Source organism: Hoplias malabaricus, chromosome 8 (assembly GCF_029633855.1).
Source record: "Hoplias malabaricus isolate fHopMal1 chromosome 8, fHopMal1.hap1, whole genome shotgun sequence".
Lineage (NCBI taxonomy): Eukaryota > Metazoa > Chordata > Actinopteri > Characiformes > Erythrinidae > Hoplias > Hoplias malabaricus.
In genome coordinates, this window is record NC_089807.1 from 20577042 (window position 1) to 20593243 (window position 16202).

At 37.1% G+C, this 16202-nt stretch overlaps 1 protein-coding gene across 3 annotated transcripts in view; it reads right to left on the reverse strand.

The window, feature by feature from the left end:
- srbd1 (S1 RNA binding domain 1) overlaps positions 1 to 16202 on the reverse strand; it is a 122178-nt gene that overhangs the window by 59464 nt on the left and 46512 nt on the right. For all 3 annotated transcript variants that reach the window (XM_066679752.1, XM_066679751.1, XM_066679750.1), the window contains exon 16: positions 1823 to 1929. In XM_066679752.1, the coding sequence (XP_066535849.1) occupies positions 1823 to 1929 (107 nt within the window). The remainder of the gene's footprint in view (positions 1 to 1822; positions 1930 to 16202) is intronic.

The window sequence follows — 16202 nt, forward strand, 5'->3', positions numbered from 1 at the left end:
CCTGCTTGTTTTTAGTATTAGTCATTGCCTCCCATGTCAATACCCCCGTTTTCAGCATATATTCTGAGTGAAAGTCTGTGCTTTGAACGTCCATCCAAAGGCATGGAAATTCTATTTCATACTAATCTAATCCTTACATATTCATGTGTGAAAGATTAGTACAAATATTGAGAACATTTTCCAGAGAGTTAGCAAAAGGTTTTCCAAAGAGCTCATAATCTTTGTGACCTTTTCATATATAACAGGCAGGCTTTGAATGTTTTTTGGTGACACAGACTGAGCAATTTAAAGTGACAGCTCCCTCCAAAAGCAGCTATGTAAACATAGTATGTCATCACTTATAAATAAAGCCTAAATGCTGGAGCTGTGAACGTGTGGAGTGAGAGTGTGTAAGTGTTTGAGCATTTGAGTGTGTGTGTGTGTGTGTTAGGAGTTCTGGAGCTGAGAGCTCATTTAAAGTCAGGTAAACAGATGACCTGATCTCTGCCTGCTTCACACTCCACCACTTCTGGCCCTATATGATATAATTCCGTTTTTCTGATGCAGTAGCATGAGTTTGGCAACCTTTGGGAAAAGGAGGGCTCCAGAACTGTTCATTAAGCATTCATTTTCTTGCTATGGGGTAGTGTGTATATCACTGTAATTTGCCTGTGTGCATTCATGAAGGACAGAGAGGCACACAGAACTGGCACTTTGATTGGCATTTGTTTTAAAATTGCATCTGTTTTAATCGGGGCTCCTATTACAAGCAAAGTCAACATTTTGCTATGACCTCTGAACACAAGTAAAGGGAAATTATAATCATTATAATAATTTTTCGGGTGTATCACTACTACATCATTACAGAGATTATACTTGCACAGGCTACTGCATGAAATTAAACAGCAAAGTTATTGCATCATGGTAAATCAATTTGTACATGTTCTATGTACAGTTTTGTGCAAAAGTGTTAGACATTTAAAAAAATGAATAATAATAATAATTAATAATAATTATTATTATTATTATTACTATTTAAAAAATTAAAAGAAAAAGAAAAAAAAAAAAAAAATTAAAAAGAAATAAGCAGTTGCTCTTGACACAGTAGAACAGGGTTCAAGTCCCTACATGGGGAGGAATGACTCTATATACCAAACGTGTTATATCTGGGCAAGACTTTGCTATATATGTGGCAAATATGCTGGGCATTTTCAAGGCTCAATCCGAATGTGTTTAAAACAACACAGTGTCAGACATAAAATCACAATGCAATTTTTATTCGTCTGTTAGAATTTATTCTAATATTAGTGTTTTCTTACCAAATACATTCTTACATTTCAGATAAACAGCTTAATGTATCATATTTTCTGTACTGTATGTGCACTCTAAAAATTAAAGTATCCTTCAGAAAAAAAGTTTGAGTAATGATACCACAGAACCATTTTTGGTTTCCTAAAGACCTTTTTAATTATAAAAACCTCCCCTGAAAATTTCTTTGAGGAGCCAAAAGTGCTTTTTCTACAGTATCGTTCCACAGAGTCCATTAATTTTAATAGCGTGTGAAGGAACACTAAATATATATGAAAAAATGTTTAAGAACCTGTACAACTGTGTGCAAGCGTGCGCATATGTGAGAACATTGAATTATTTGGATGCAAGTTGGTGAATATACATTTCTTAAAGAACGTGCTTTCCTGTGTGTGTAGTGGTATGTAGGTGTGTATGGCTACAGTCTGGCTCAAGCTGAGTGGGGTGTCAGACTAAACAGAGCAGTGAGCAATAGTGGGAGGCGAGTGTGAAGTTGCCATGTTGTGACTGCTGCTGGAAACTATTTGGCTTGTACCTCATCAGCGTCTCTGAGCAGATGTTGATGTCCACTCCCACGAAGCTCACACACTCCTGCACCACGCCGTCCAGTGCCGCCCTCAGCAAACTCTGCGACACGTCATGCTGGAAAGAGTGACCAAGCTGGATTTATGTGTGACAGTGGACGAGTGTCAGGCCACTAAGAAATATGCATTGCCAAGCTAATGCAGTGGAAATAGAGCTGCTCATTGATGGATTATTTCAAAAAGAGCAGAATATACAGTACTGACTTACATGAGGTTCAATGACAAAGGAATTTTCATAAAAAAAAAAGACTTTTATTCTGAAATTTTAAAAGCACGCAGGTTTTACGTTATAAAAAAATACCCCAAGTAATTTTTATAGAGCTGAGCCAAGGCCATTAGCCCTGTTGCAATTATTGGGGGAAAAATGTCACATTAAATATTTACAAGTATTAATGAAATACAATATATATAAATTGAGTCAAACTACAAAGACTAATCTATTCAGACTAATATACTGCAGTAAATTTATAAAGTAGTGCTTACTATTAACATTTGGTCATATTTCTGAAATGTTTGGTGCAGTAAAAGTAAATTATTTGAATTGTTCAGTGAATCATTCAAAATAAATAAATAAATAAAAATGGACTAACAATGAAACATTGTATTAATAAATATTAATACTCAAATCAAAATAGATTTTTTGCACACACACAAATAATAACTTTTAATAAATTTCTATAAAAGGACCCTTAAACATATCCATCATAAATTTTTGATGACTCTGATATGCCTGTGCCAAAAAAATAAAAACCCACTAATATAATTACAGTATTCACAGCACCATAAAGTAGCCTAGTCGTCATTTAAGAACTCAACAGCCCAAGCTGTTTTAATAAACTATGCGACCACACCATGATCCATCCAGAAGGCGAGTTATCTGAACGTTATTAAGTGCTGTCAAAATCTCATTCTGAAAACAAGTCTTTCCACAAGGCCACTGTTGTGCGAGCAGCGGTCAAATCCTAACCCTGAATACCTTGTGGTCTCCATGCCGGTCTGAGAGAAGAGACAAGGAAAGCAACAGAGTGTGGATTGCTTCGCCTCAAGAGAGATGGAGAGAAGTTTGGAGCCTGTTTTTGTTGGAGAGGGCCTGTGACACTTCAAAGTCCACTCGCAGGGGTTTTCCATTAAGCGCAGGGAATTGATAAAGTTAATCCAACCGAACTTTTCACACTTTGGAAGCTTTTTTTTTTTTTATATATATATATATATATAAATGGAGTTGGAATTCAAAGGGAAGAAAACCACAAAGCAGAATCCAAAACTGACAAAAATTAGGAGAAAGGGGGGAATTCTGACCAGCCTTTGTCTGAATTCCACAGGGACTCCATATAGCCATATGGAAGACGTTACTGTTGTTAAACGTTCTGGTAAAAGGGTAAAGCTGTTATTCTCCTTAGTATCTCAGTAAGATGAAGACTCTTCTCCAGACACTTGATTTCCAAAGTGAGTAAGACGGCTTGAGGCCTTGCGCTTAGACAGCAATGGGACAAATCAAGAACACACACCAAATGGACATATAAATGCCATATGTGCAAACTCAAACATTTTCCTGGTCTGGTTGACAGGGCATTTTATCATTAACTGAAAGGCTTGCTAGATTTAAGAGATTGTAATTGAAATGACATTTTATGGTGATCTGCCTGCACGATGAGGCATTTAAATTAGGCATTAAATTAAAACGCAGAGTTTTTATAAAACTACAATGTTGACAGTTACACTTGGCATTTTAAAGTAATAAAGGTAACTATAGCAGGTAAAGGTGTAGGTCACGATTGTAATCAAAAGACACTTTTTATTAAATTCAGAAGGTGTTTTGTTGCCATTCGCTAGCTCTCTAGTCTGTTTGCATGCTCAAAACAAGTCTAATGTTTTTACGAAGCCCCAGTGTCTGTAAATAAATGAAAGAACACACGGTATGCTAACTTCTCTCTCTCTGCTCATGGCAGAGACACCTGGAGTTGTTTTAGACAACGGAGAAGACTCCAAATATTGAAAAGCACAAACCAGATTGAGGACATTGCTCTAATCCTGCTCTATAGGCGGTTATTACTAACTTATTTTTGCTGTTTCGGATAACTTAAGGTGGAAATGTCTCCAAACTCGTGAGACGACTAACTACATTACCGAAGGTGCTAGCTACAAAACGAAACAATTCTAGTTACATAAGAGTTTCTGTGGTAATACAAATGAAACAAGTTTAACTTCAGCCACGTACAAACAACTGTCATTATTTTCCCTCAAACATACTGTTCCACCTTAAAAGGTGCGGATCTGAGCTGCTTTTCCCGCACAATTGTAGACGCTCCCTTTAAGGCATATATAACTACACTTTGAGTCTTACAATCTGTTCTCACTGCACAGCTTTTTAGACTACTTCTTAAATGTGATTTCTCAGCAGGGTGTTCACATTGCAAGTTATAATTTATCATCAGGATGAGTTTACTCGTGCAGCTACAACAGCTGTCATAGTAACAACATAGGCAAATATGCTGAGTATGCTGACAGACCTGAATATCAGAAACACCGCATGCAATCAGATCTGATTTGTCACATGTTTAGAGATGGGATTCTGTATTCAGTTGAATTGAATTATAACACGTATAAATGAGGCCTGAAGCAGACTTCATTAGGCTTCTCTGAGACTCCAGAAATCTTTCCTGTTCAAATCAGATATGCCCAAAAATATGCCTTTCTGAAAAGGTCTTTATGTATAGTGTGTTAGGTTCTGTACATTGGGTTCTGTAAACAGTTTCTACTTAATGTGTTAACATATTAGTTGTTGAGATTATTTAAAAAAATAAATAAATAATAAATAAACATAACAAAGGTTAACATTGCACAGGTCTGAAGATCATAGGCACACATGCCTGCAAACCTATGATTTATGTTACTGCAACATACGTTGCAGAAATTCCACGCAAACTGATAAGTAATGTTTACTTGATAATCTCCCCCCCTCGCCTTTCAAATGGAACACTTCAGAACCACTTCATATATGTTCCTGTAAAACCTATCAGTGGCTGAACACACTGTGTTTTTTTTATGAACTGAACAGTTGTAAAAGACATTCACAGACTTGAACGTGTGCCCTACATACAAACCAAAGAACATATAAAATCCCAGCTTCTTTTGATGAGGTGTGTTTCAAAACACACATCCACATGCGCAGGCACGGCATGATTAAAGATATTAGCATGACCTCTGTGCCTCACACCAGAGTTCTAATCACATGAAAGTGGGTAAAAACCTGAGAGAAATCAGTGCAGTGAGAGATTTAGCACTTGCCTCCTGTAATTACCTTTTTCGTTTGTGGAAAATCCAACAAAAGTGCCTTTCATTAAAGGGCAGCAGCACAGGCCAATATACAGATGATGTGTGGAAGATGTGCAGTAGTAGTTAACTGAATGCGAGTCTGTGTTTGTGTGCTCTAATGTTGCTTGAGGGTGTGGCTGAGGGTATTATAAAATATGCATGCATACAAAGTCAGTGTATTAAAAAGATGCACATTAATATACACATTCAATTCCCTCATGCACATTCGTCATCTTTCTCTCACTCCCTCTCTCTGTCTCTTACTCACTCAATCCACACAGAGACACACACACACACACACACAAAAGAAAAGGCAGGAATAATAAACAAAGACATAGACGATATATTTTCCACATATTTAGACACAGTGGATTCCTTTGAGAGTGTGTTAGTGTTTAAAAGGGAGAAAAAAGGGACAGAATTATTGCAGTGTAAATTTGGATTATATGCTTTAATGGTCTGCAGGTTAATCACTCAAAGTGGACATATTGTACATTGTGTTGCCAGTTTATTTGCTATTTCCAAGTAAGAAATTATATTAAAGGGCCCATATCCAGCATTTATCTTGCATTTCATTTATTTTTTCCACTCAGGAATGTCTCTCACCTTTATTTGTGTGTCAAACATGATCATAAATCATTTTAATATGGCCATTTTACTAGCTTAAAATTATACAGGCTGTTTATTACAGCAAGCGAGATACATAAATGACGTGACTGTTCTAATCAGCTGTCTTGTACTCTGCCTCGTCCAAAAGTAATCAAAGCTGAAAAACTCAATATAACTTTAATATGTATGGCAAGAGATAAACTACTGTAAATTAGAAAGGTGTAGGTAAATACAAGTAAATGTATTGGGATTGTTAATAATTAAATAGTTCAAATAAATAAATAAATAAATACATAAATATACAAGTAAAAATAAATAAATTAACAGAGGATTTGTAATTTACTTTTCATAAATGGAGTGGGAGCATAAATGTCCAGTTTTTAAATTTTAACAATATTTACACAGCAACAAACACTTTTAATCCTGGAAGCACAATCAGGGTCCAGTGATATAATATGTGCTCTTTAAAAATATAAGGTTGTGAACCGTCATTCCAGGACTTATCTTGTGGAAGGGTGAGTTATTCTACATTTGGAAAATCACTATCAAACTTTGATTTTATTCCAGCTGTTTTATTTGTATTATTTCCACAGTGCTCCACTATATTTCAGTGGTAGATAATGTTCAGTCACCAAAGGCTGACTAATGGCATATCAGCATAATTAAATGTTTTAAATTAGCCATAATGTGGTGCAGTGTGCAGGCTGAAGCCTTATGATCTATAGTGATGAAGCACACTGCATGAGGACTGTGAAAACAAGCCCAACAAAACAGAGACAGAAGAGGAGGATGGTCTGAGCAACAGATGTTGCTACAAAAACCCAAAGGCTAAAATGATGCCAGAAAACAGTTACTGTTTCCAAGGCTTTCCTGCACATTGCAAGTGTCTGACACCTTCTTTTAGAAAGTTCTTCTCTACTGGGATGGGCTTAAAAAGCTCAAACTGTATTGTGTTCTAAAAGGCACACTTCTACTTCATTTTTCTTCTTAGAAACTGTTAAATAAGCGGGTGCTATAGCTAATTAATCTCAAATATTATTGGCACAGAAGAGCCTCGGTATTTTCTAGTTATCTAGTGTTCATAAGTCCTTAGCACAGTGTCTCTCTTTTACTTGTGCAAAGAGGGTGCTGATGTTTTAATGCCCAATCCCAAAACGACTAACACGGGGATAAATCGAGTGGTGATTATTGCAGGCTTCCACAAGGCTTGGTCTCGAGGGGCCCTGTGCTTTTGTGCCAGAGGTGTTAATGGACATGGTAAAGCAGAGCAGAAGTTGACTGAAAAACTGGGAAAATGGGTAACATAGTAAGGGGAGAAACGTCTGGAAGTACAAGGTAGGGTGCTAAAGTGCAAGCAAAATACTCCCTTCTTTTGCGCTTTCTTTTTATTATTATTTATTATGTTTAGTCAAGTAGAGTTGATTTTCACGTGGCGTTCCACTGGCCTTAAATTGTACAAAGAGAACATGATATGAAAAAACACCCATTGGGTGCCTTTTACAAGATGTCTGAGTAAATTTGTAAATAACTAATAGGACCTTCACAGGACAAAAGACACAATACATTTAAAATAACTGAAAATGATCATTGCTAATATTGTTCAGGTTGTCCTTAAAGACTGGAATACTTAATAAAATACCAACACTCTACGTCTTACCATAGAACCTTGCAAGAACATGCCAAGAATATAACGAAGGGCTATAAATACGGATAACAGGATCAGGCTATTTAGTTCCACATATGTTGATGGCAGGGGGACTTACCTTTAAGGGAAAGTCTATCATGGTGGGGGAAAGTTGTTCTTTCTGGTTTGTTTACATTCGGTTCTCTGTGACTATTAAAGTGGAACGGTATGCTTGAGGGGAGAAAAAATGTTGTTTGTACATGGCTGAACTTTAACGTGTCTAAGTTTTAATTCTCTGTTTGAACTACCATAGCAACTTATGTTTTACTCGAGTTGTTTAGTTTTGCAGCAATTTAAGTCTGTGTTTACTTTCATGCAGTTAGCACTCTCCCAAATTTAGAGTCAGTTCCATCTACAGAAAAAAAATAATCAAAATTAGCAACCTATGGAGCAAGAATAGAGCAATATCCTCATCTCAGTTCATGCTTTTCAAAGTTTGGAGGTCTTTAAAAACCTCCAGATGTACCGGACCAAGACCATTTTTGTTGACCAATTTTTTAACAATTTACAGACACTGGGACTTTGCAAACACATCAGATTGGTTTCGAGCATGCAAAAAGATGATAGAGCTAGCAAAATGTGAGGAAATGTCATAATTTCATAAAATGTGTGTTTTTTTTTTATTAAAACTGTCACCATCGCCATTAAAGAATTAGAGGAAAAAATATACGATTAAAAAAGCCTTTTTATGCCTGGATCTGTAACATGTTGCAATGTGACAAATGATCTTTTAACTAACCAACAGCTAGCAAAGTTAATCCCACAGACTGTAAAGCACTGGTGTTTATGAAATAACTCAAGTTTGTACCAGACGAACACTAAACACTTCCTTTTTTCCTCAAATTTCTTTTTCCCCTCAAACCTATGATGCCTTTAGGAAGTCTCATCAGTCATTATTTTAACACTGCATGTAGTAACATTAAGACTCTAGCACTCATGGTCCTCTGAGAGGGAATGTGAGATTTAAAGAAATGAAAGGTCTCAAGGGTCATTTAATGCAACATGAGCTATAGAAATGCCTATATATAGAATAAACTAAACACATTTACCAAGATAATGAACGCAGAATAACGGCGCGGCATATATCTGAGCTTAATTGTGGAATTTATATTAAATATGACCTATTTATGAGCTACACTGGCAATGCTGTCAAGTTCTCATGCAAAGTGCAAAAGCCTGTGCAAAACACCACCAAACACTTTCTGTCAAATTCTCACAGCAACTTTAAAAGGCTATTTTTTTGGAATGACTGAGGGAAAAGTAAAACACAGCGTCTCAACATTATATCAAAAACAAGAAGGGCAAAAGCTTTCAGACTGTTTATAATAATTTTCTATATAAGAAGTCACAAATCTATTATTTATTTAGTTCCACTTCACAACATATTGGACAGCAAACAGCCCAGTTTATTATTATTATTATTTCAGAATGATTTGATATACCTTCACCAAGAGAGTAAAATCATTGACAGCAGTTCATCAGTCTTTCAACACACCCTCAAGGGACTTTCCACAAAGAATAACCAATATTTCCCAGTCCTTAACCTACAGAAACCTGCAGCTCGGGATGTCGGGATGAAACCTGAGAAGTGTGTGGACAGGTTTCCCATACGGTTGCGCCCTAACCCTGGGGTTAGCTTTTGAGTATTTGGCAGCCGATTGGCTGCACAGGGCCTCAGGCGCGGATGGAGCGAAAATTCTCACAGTCCCTGCACAGACTCTGAGAGGAAGACACCCAAAAAGTGTCGCCTCTAGGTGCTTTGAGCGCCAGTGCAGGAATGCACACTCATTAGGACACCATCAATCATTGTGGGCTATCATCCCCCCTATCGACTATTTCTGAAATAATTTACAGGGAGTTATGTGCAGGGGGTGAGCTAATTTATGAGGTGGGACGCACCCCACTGTGAATATTAGCACTCACATACTGGGAGAAAAACCTCACAAGAAGGGCATACCATCAAGCAAGGAAACTGCAAGAGAACTGCCAATGATCTGTGACTACTAGTGGGCTGCCTGCCACGACTGGGGTCAGGAGCACAAGAATAAAGATACCCAGGATATATCGGTCCTGAGTGAACCATGCAGTATGAGGGACTAAAAATAGGCTCATAATCTAGTGCTACACCTGAGAATACAAGGCAGGAATAAACATGAAAAATGAGCAAAGTCCACTGACAATGAAGCAAATGTCATGACACATTTTATTTAAAAGTCCATTCCAAGCCCCACTATATCTCACTCGATTATCACTCTCAAAACAAAACCTCTGAATGACAGAATGACCTTATTTTAATATAAGCTACCTGTAAATGCCTGTATTTCAATATTTATTCCATTAACGTTTACACAACAGGGCAAATGCCATTCCCAAATATAAAAGTTAAAAAGTGGAGAAGATTAAGTATGGAATTTGTAGAATATTTATTATCAATTATTATTGTTATTATATATTTTCAATATAATTCAAATTATTCAAAAAATAATAATATAATATAATTATAGTTAGAAATATGATTGTCATCATGTTTCATCATGAATGGACCAATAGAATCCTCCAAAATCACTTGGAATACATTCATTTTACACTGACTTCCGTTGAAAGTAAAGAAGGTTTTTCTTTTTATATAAAGTTACTATTTTGGACAGTGACTAAAAAAAAGGGTGCGTCTCTCCACCAGTCACCAATAACAGGATTACCACCTCCAAGTTTCTACACTTACTGTCCATAGAGGAACATTTTGTAATACTACAATACTCAATGGTAGTGTTCGATGCTCTGCATACTTTGTTTGTTATGATTTGTGTAGTGGGTAATTCTCAGTGCTACAGTGACACTGATGTGGTGGCAATGTGTTAGTGCGTGTTGTGCTGATACAACTGGATCAGATACAGTAGTGCTGCTAGAGTTTATAAACCCCTCAGTGTCACTATGGGACTAAGAATATTCCACCAAAAAAAACATCCAGCCAACAGCATCACGTGTCCCCTGATGGACTAGAGGATGACAACAGATGAGATACTGTCTCTGATTTACATCTACAAGTTGGACCAACAAGGAACAGTGTTTGGGCTCTGGGTTTAAGTGCTCCATGATAATCACTTGTAATTATAACTATGTTTGAAAGTTGCTCTATAAACACACTTGCCTTGTCCATCGTTTATATCTGTAGTTCAGATTATAACTGTAATGGTTATACTTGCAAATTTATTTTCAATATCCTTAGGGTGTTTTCTTTACTGCAGTCTCTACCTGCTGCTCTTGCTGACAGAGTGGGTTGTTGCGATCAAAAGGAAATGTCCATAAAAACCTACCTGTGCCTACACAAACAGTAGGCTGACTTGAACCTGACACTGATCTGCTTATTCTATCTGCACACATACATACTCTCCCCCTCTGTTCCTCATCCACATGGCTTTGCAGAGACAGCCCTGAAGACATAACAGCCAAAACTCAATTAGAGCATCTGGGAAATAAGGGGGTGAGTCTACATAGCTTTAAACACACACAACACTACTCTTCACTCTGCTTTCACAGACACATATAAACAATACTCTCTGCTTCAACACCAACAAGTCTGCGAATGTTAGGTAGAAGCCACTGATAAGACAAATACATGCATTGACCACCTCCAAAAGGCCAGTCACAGTCTCTCTTACACACACACACACACACACACACACACACAGACAGACAGACAGAGAGAGAGAGAGAGAGAGAGAGAGAGAGAGGGAGGGAGGGAGGGAGGGAGGGAGCAGGATTAAATTCAGGTGCAAGGTCCTGTTTGGCTTGGATGGGCCCCAGTGCCAGAACAAAGTGGTTCTGTCCACACTCAGCCCAGTTAACAGCTTTTTCATGAAAAGCTGCCATTCTAAGATGTCAATCAGTCCCCTGCTCTCCTCTCCCTCTCCCCCATGATCCAACGTGGATCTAACCAGCTGCAGGCTCTGAAAACACACTTCCCAGAGAGAGCTGAAAACACAAAAGATGTTTGACTGGGGGATCCCTTTACATACCTCCCAACCCTTTGCCTCCTGCGAAACTAGAGGCCTGCGCGTTCAGCAAAACATGAAAGACCCAAAAGCAGGAAAGCAGAAAACAGCTGAGCTCATCCTGACAGAGGCTTGACGCACAGCATGGACAGGGCTGAGATAGATCTGATAACCATGGGTCACTTTTGCCCAGGTCTCATACAGGCCCATAAGAACAAGAGATTTTTTTAATTTGTAATTTACAATTAATAGACATTGAACAATATAAATGAACAATGTAAAATGATCAGTTTTTGATATCAGTAGCAGCCACAATAAAAGTTATTATGATTATTTTTCCTATCAGTCCTGAAACTACATAGTGGTCTGAGCATCCCTACAATATTTTAAAATGACAGGACATAAACAATGAGCCATGAAAAAAAATCTGCTTCACATAAAGTACAACTAGAAATATTGAGAGAGTGGAAAAATAGATGATGGTTCTGGATGTAAATCTGATGATGCAAGAACATGGCAATGAAGTGACATTTTAATGGCTGTTTCTGATAGGTGTGCTGGCCCCACACCTGCTCCCCTCTCGCTTTCAGTTCACAGACCTGCAGTTACCTGCCAAACTGAACAGGAAAACTTTATCTACACCTACGCAACCATAGAGCTTTAGGCTAGTCTTCCTGAGCATGAGAAAATGTCTCAACTCACAAAAAGTAGGCCTTAGAGGTGTGATCAAATAAGAATTTTGTCCAACGTAAATACAACATCTTGAGCTGTTAAAACTTGTGAAATGCGCAGAATATAAAAGCAAGACTTGTTAGTTAGACAAATGTGAACTGCCCTAAGTTTTAATATAGCTTAAAGTAATAGGATTTCTCTTTGTGGTATATTTAAAAATGTTATTATTATTACGATACAGGTGTTGACAGGCAAAATAGCATCAAATTATAAAATGCAACAGAAAATGAGATACAATGTTTTGCTCCTACATCAGCCAAAAATAATTGTGGTCTCGCTAATTTAGAGCTAGACGATATGGCCCAAAAATTTTTTATCACACTATATTGCTTAATTTCGGTCAATACAATATAATTCTGATCAATATGAACAATAAAATAGTCACAGAAAATCTGCTAAGAATAGAAAGCAACATGACATCACCATCAAATAATAACCTCTTGGCTTTGCTAATATTCATATTTTTAAACTAACTTTAAAATTGAGTGCAATGATCTAATGACAACGCCCTGTAATGACAGTTAGTCAGTGGCAGGTGCTGTAAATAATATATTTTGAAATATTTAAAATGTGTATAAAAATCATATTGTAATTGAAACATTTTATATTGTGATATATATTGATATTAAATTACTGTACAGCCCTACACTACAACTACAAATAAAACCTGTCAACGTTGAAGTATTAAAGTGCCAGTTTTATTATTATTGGTGAAAACAATAAGCTCTCTATAACAAAATACTACACTCCAATATAAAATCTGAATAGCTACTAAAATCAATATCATAATTAATTTCCAACACTTTTATAATTAATTGTCAGTTTAGTGTAAACATATGAAAATGTACAAATTATGGACTGGAACCGGGACCATAAAGAACGAAGGTGAACAACAGACTTGCACGCTTCATTTTCCCACGCTACATTAGGCTAGATTTATCAGTCATCAACAGTCAAAGTACTGTCAATCAGCTCTCCTCCCCTCATTTCCTCCTGTTGCCTGCGGGGAAGTAATTCTGACAGAGAGAAAAATCACACAGATATTAAAAAACAAAAAGTCCGTCTGGGATGGAAGTGACATCACTGACCTTTTCTAACCCGTCTCACTGTAAATCTTACCTTCCCACTCTCACAGATATTCACCCTCAGGCTGTTTGGGTCTGCTTTTACTGCTTTACCATTTATAAGCAACGGTCGTTCTCAAATAAAGCCTAAAGCTAGAGCCGCTTCCTGAGAGCTGTGATTGAGATCACTTTCACGTAACGAGACAAAACTTTAAAGCTGTGCTTCTTCATGATGTAAACAGCAGGGGAAAGCTTTAACTGGGTAAAATAATGCATTCAAGTAGAATAAGATCATCTCTAGGTCATCTATAGGATTAATCTGTCAATTTTGACAGGAATTGGACAAATATTACACACGATTTAGTCTGTTTATGCACCATGAATGTGGCTTTATTTTCATAGTGTAACACTACACAGGGGCATTGTGCCTCTGCTTTTAAACATGCAGTGTTTTTCATGAAAATGTCTTTAATTATTGTGACATTTAAGTTAAGTCACGGAAAAAAGTGAAACAGAAACAGCTAAAATCAGACAGAAAGAGAGCGCGTGTAGAAGAGTGACAGTTGCTTTAATATCTGTGTGTGAGAATGTGTGTTGTTTTCTCACACAGCTGGGTAAAATGGTAAAATATGTCCTGTGGGACCTTTAAGCAGCTCTGAAAATCTGAACACACTCTCTCTGTCTATCTCTCAGTGAGTGGCGTCTCACTATACAACCCCACTCCCACCCACCCAGTGACTGACAACTCATGACACAAATACAGCGATGTGTTGCAAATCATCATCCACAAACCAGCCTGGAATCAGTTCCACAGGCCAGGCACATGCTAGAGGAATCTACAAACACATTGCCAATTCATAGAGGCCTTCATAATCTTAGACTGCTTTTTTATGCTCACTTTTCTCCCAGTTTAGACATCGCCGTTTCCACTCGTTAGCGAGAACTCCCCCAAATCACATGCTGCCTCCGGGACACACAAACAGCCACAGGAGAGAAGGGCAGCCATTCCCAGTGCGTGAGGAACACTGGGTCAGGACACTGGTTGTTGGTCAGGTGCTTTGCTCAAGGGCACTTCAGCAGTGGATATTGAGAGAGTTTTCAAGGCTTTGGCAGATTTTGTTATTTTCACGTTTTCTTTAGATTTTTTTTTCATCAATGCTGAAAAATGGATACTTAATGGCCATTTTACATGTAAACTAAATAAACAAAAGTGTGGTATCAATTACTCTTTACTACCAGTACCATACATTTTATAAATGTTGATTTTATCAGTCCATTATAATACCACATATTGCTTTGTGTTGGCTCTTAAAGGATGAAATTAATCTCACAGACGTCATATGGGGGATAAAGCACTTTTTCGCACAGTGATTTGAGGATAGCCTCGTATTCAGAACAGAAAACACAACACTTTGTACACTGACCTACTGCTCGGTCACACACACACACACACACACAGCCTCCCTCATCACTCAGCATGTCAGTACAGGGGAGAGGCAGCTCGTGTTGCTTTCTCCCTTCCCAGATCATGTGACAGGGTAAATAAACGTGGGGTGCTGACAGACGTGTGTGTGTTCAGTGAAACTTCAAAACACACACACACACACACAAAATAGTACAGGAAAAACTCTCTATAAAATAGAAATAAGACAAGGGTAAAAAAGACAAATAATGTGTGTATGTTTGTGTGTGAGTCTGTGTATATATGAGAGAGAGAGAGAGAAAGAGAGAGAGAGAGAGAGAGATAGAGAGTTCACAATGGATTAAGATGAAGACAGCAAGCAAGAGAATTTAATAGCATGTTTATAAAATGTTTAAAAGGCTGTTCATTACATGCTTATTAATTAAGTTGTAAACACCTTAAAAGTCATTAATAATCATTTGTAACACAGAGATAGGAAGCTCAACAGTTTTTTGCCTAATAGTGAAAGTGTCGAAACTGAGAATATCAAGGGAAAGAATAAGCATTTTAAATTAGCTCCAGTTTGAAAGTTGGTTGGGAAACAAAATGTAGTATAATACTTCGGTAATCGAGTTAGTACTGAAACGTGCAGGGGTCAATATTTTATTAATTAAATTCAGAATATTTTGACCATGTTTCAAGGACATGGTTATGACAACTATTTTTCAAATGTATTTCTCTCACAGTCAACAAGGTAAGATCATTTACAAGGCAAATGTTATAAAGGTTTAATCTGAAAAGCTTAGTAGTCATGTTTACATGGAAAGATGGATTAAGACTGAACTGTTTATCAAACTCCTCTCAACACTCTGATGATAATCTCCATTTACACGCACACTACAATAATCAGCACCAAAATTACACACATGCACAGAGCACCATTTAGCGTCACAAGTCCGGTCAAAATGAGACGAGCATTTCAGCAAACTCAAGAAAATATACTTACACATGTACTTATTAAAGACAAAGCAAAAGATAAATGTCCAACAACCTATCTCTTCCGATTAAGGTATACACATGAAAATATTCCATATTAAATCAGCTATTAGTCGCTGCATGTAAATGCAGTCAGTGTAATACACCACCGAGAAGAACTAACATGTTCTTTTTAGTGATGTGGTTCGGTCTGTGGAACTCAGAACCTTCTTAAACAAGAACAGGGTTTAATCCCACTATGCTCGCAATAATGAGAAACAGCAGTATGACATACTATCAAAGGTCAATGAGTGAAACAATTAATATTAAATTAGCATGCCATAGCAATTAAAAGCATTTGTGAAATATGTATGGATAAACTGCACCCAAAGCTTTCATAACACATAAAATAAGGGCAACGTGGCATCAATTAAAAAAACAGAAGAGAGATTAAAAACAAGAGTAATCTATTGATAAATACAAAAATATTGGATACATTTATTCCATTTGGAGAAATATTCTGCAGTCTCAAATAATCAATCTCCACTATATCAAAAT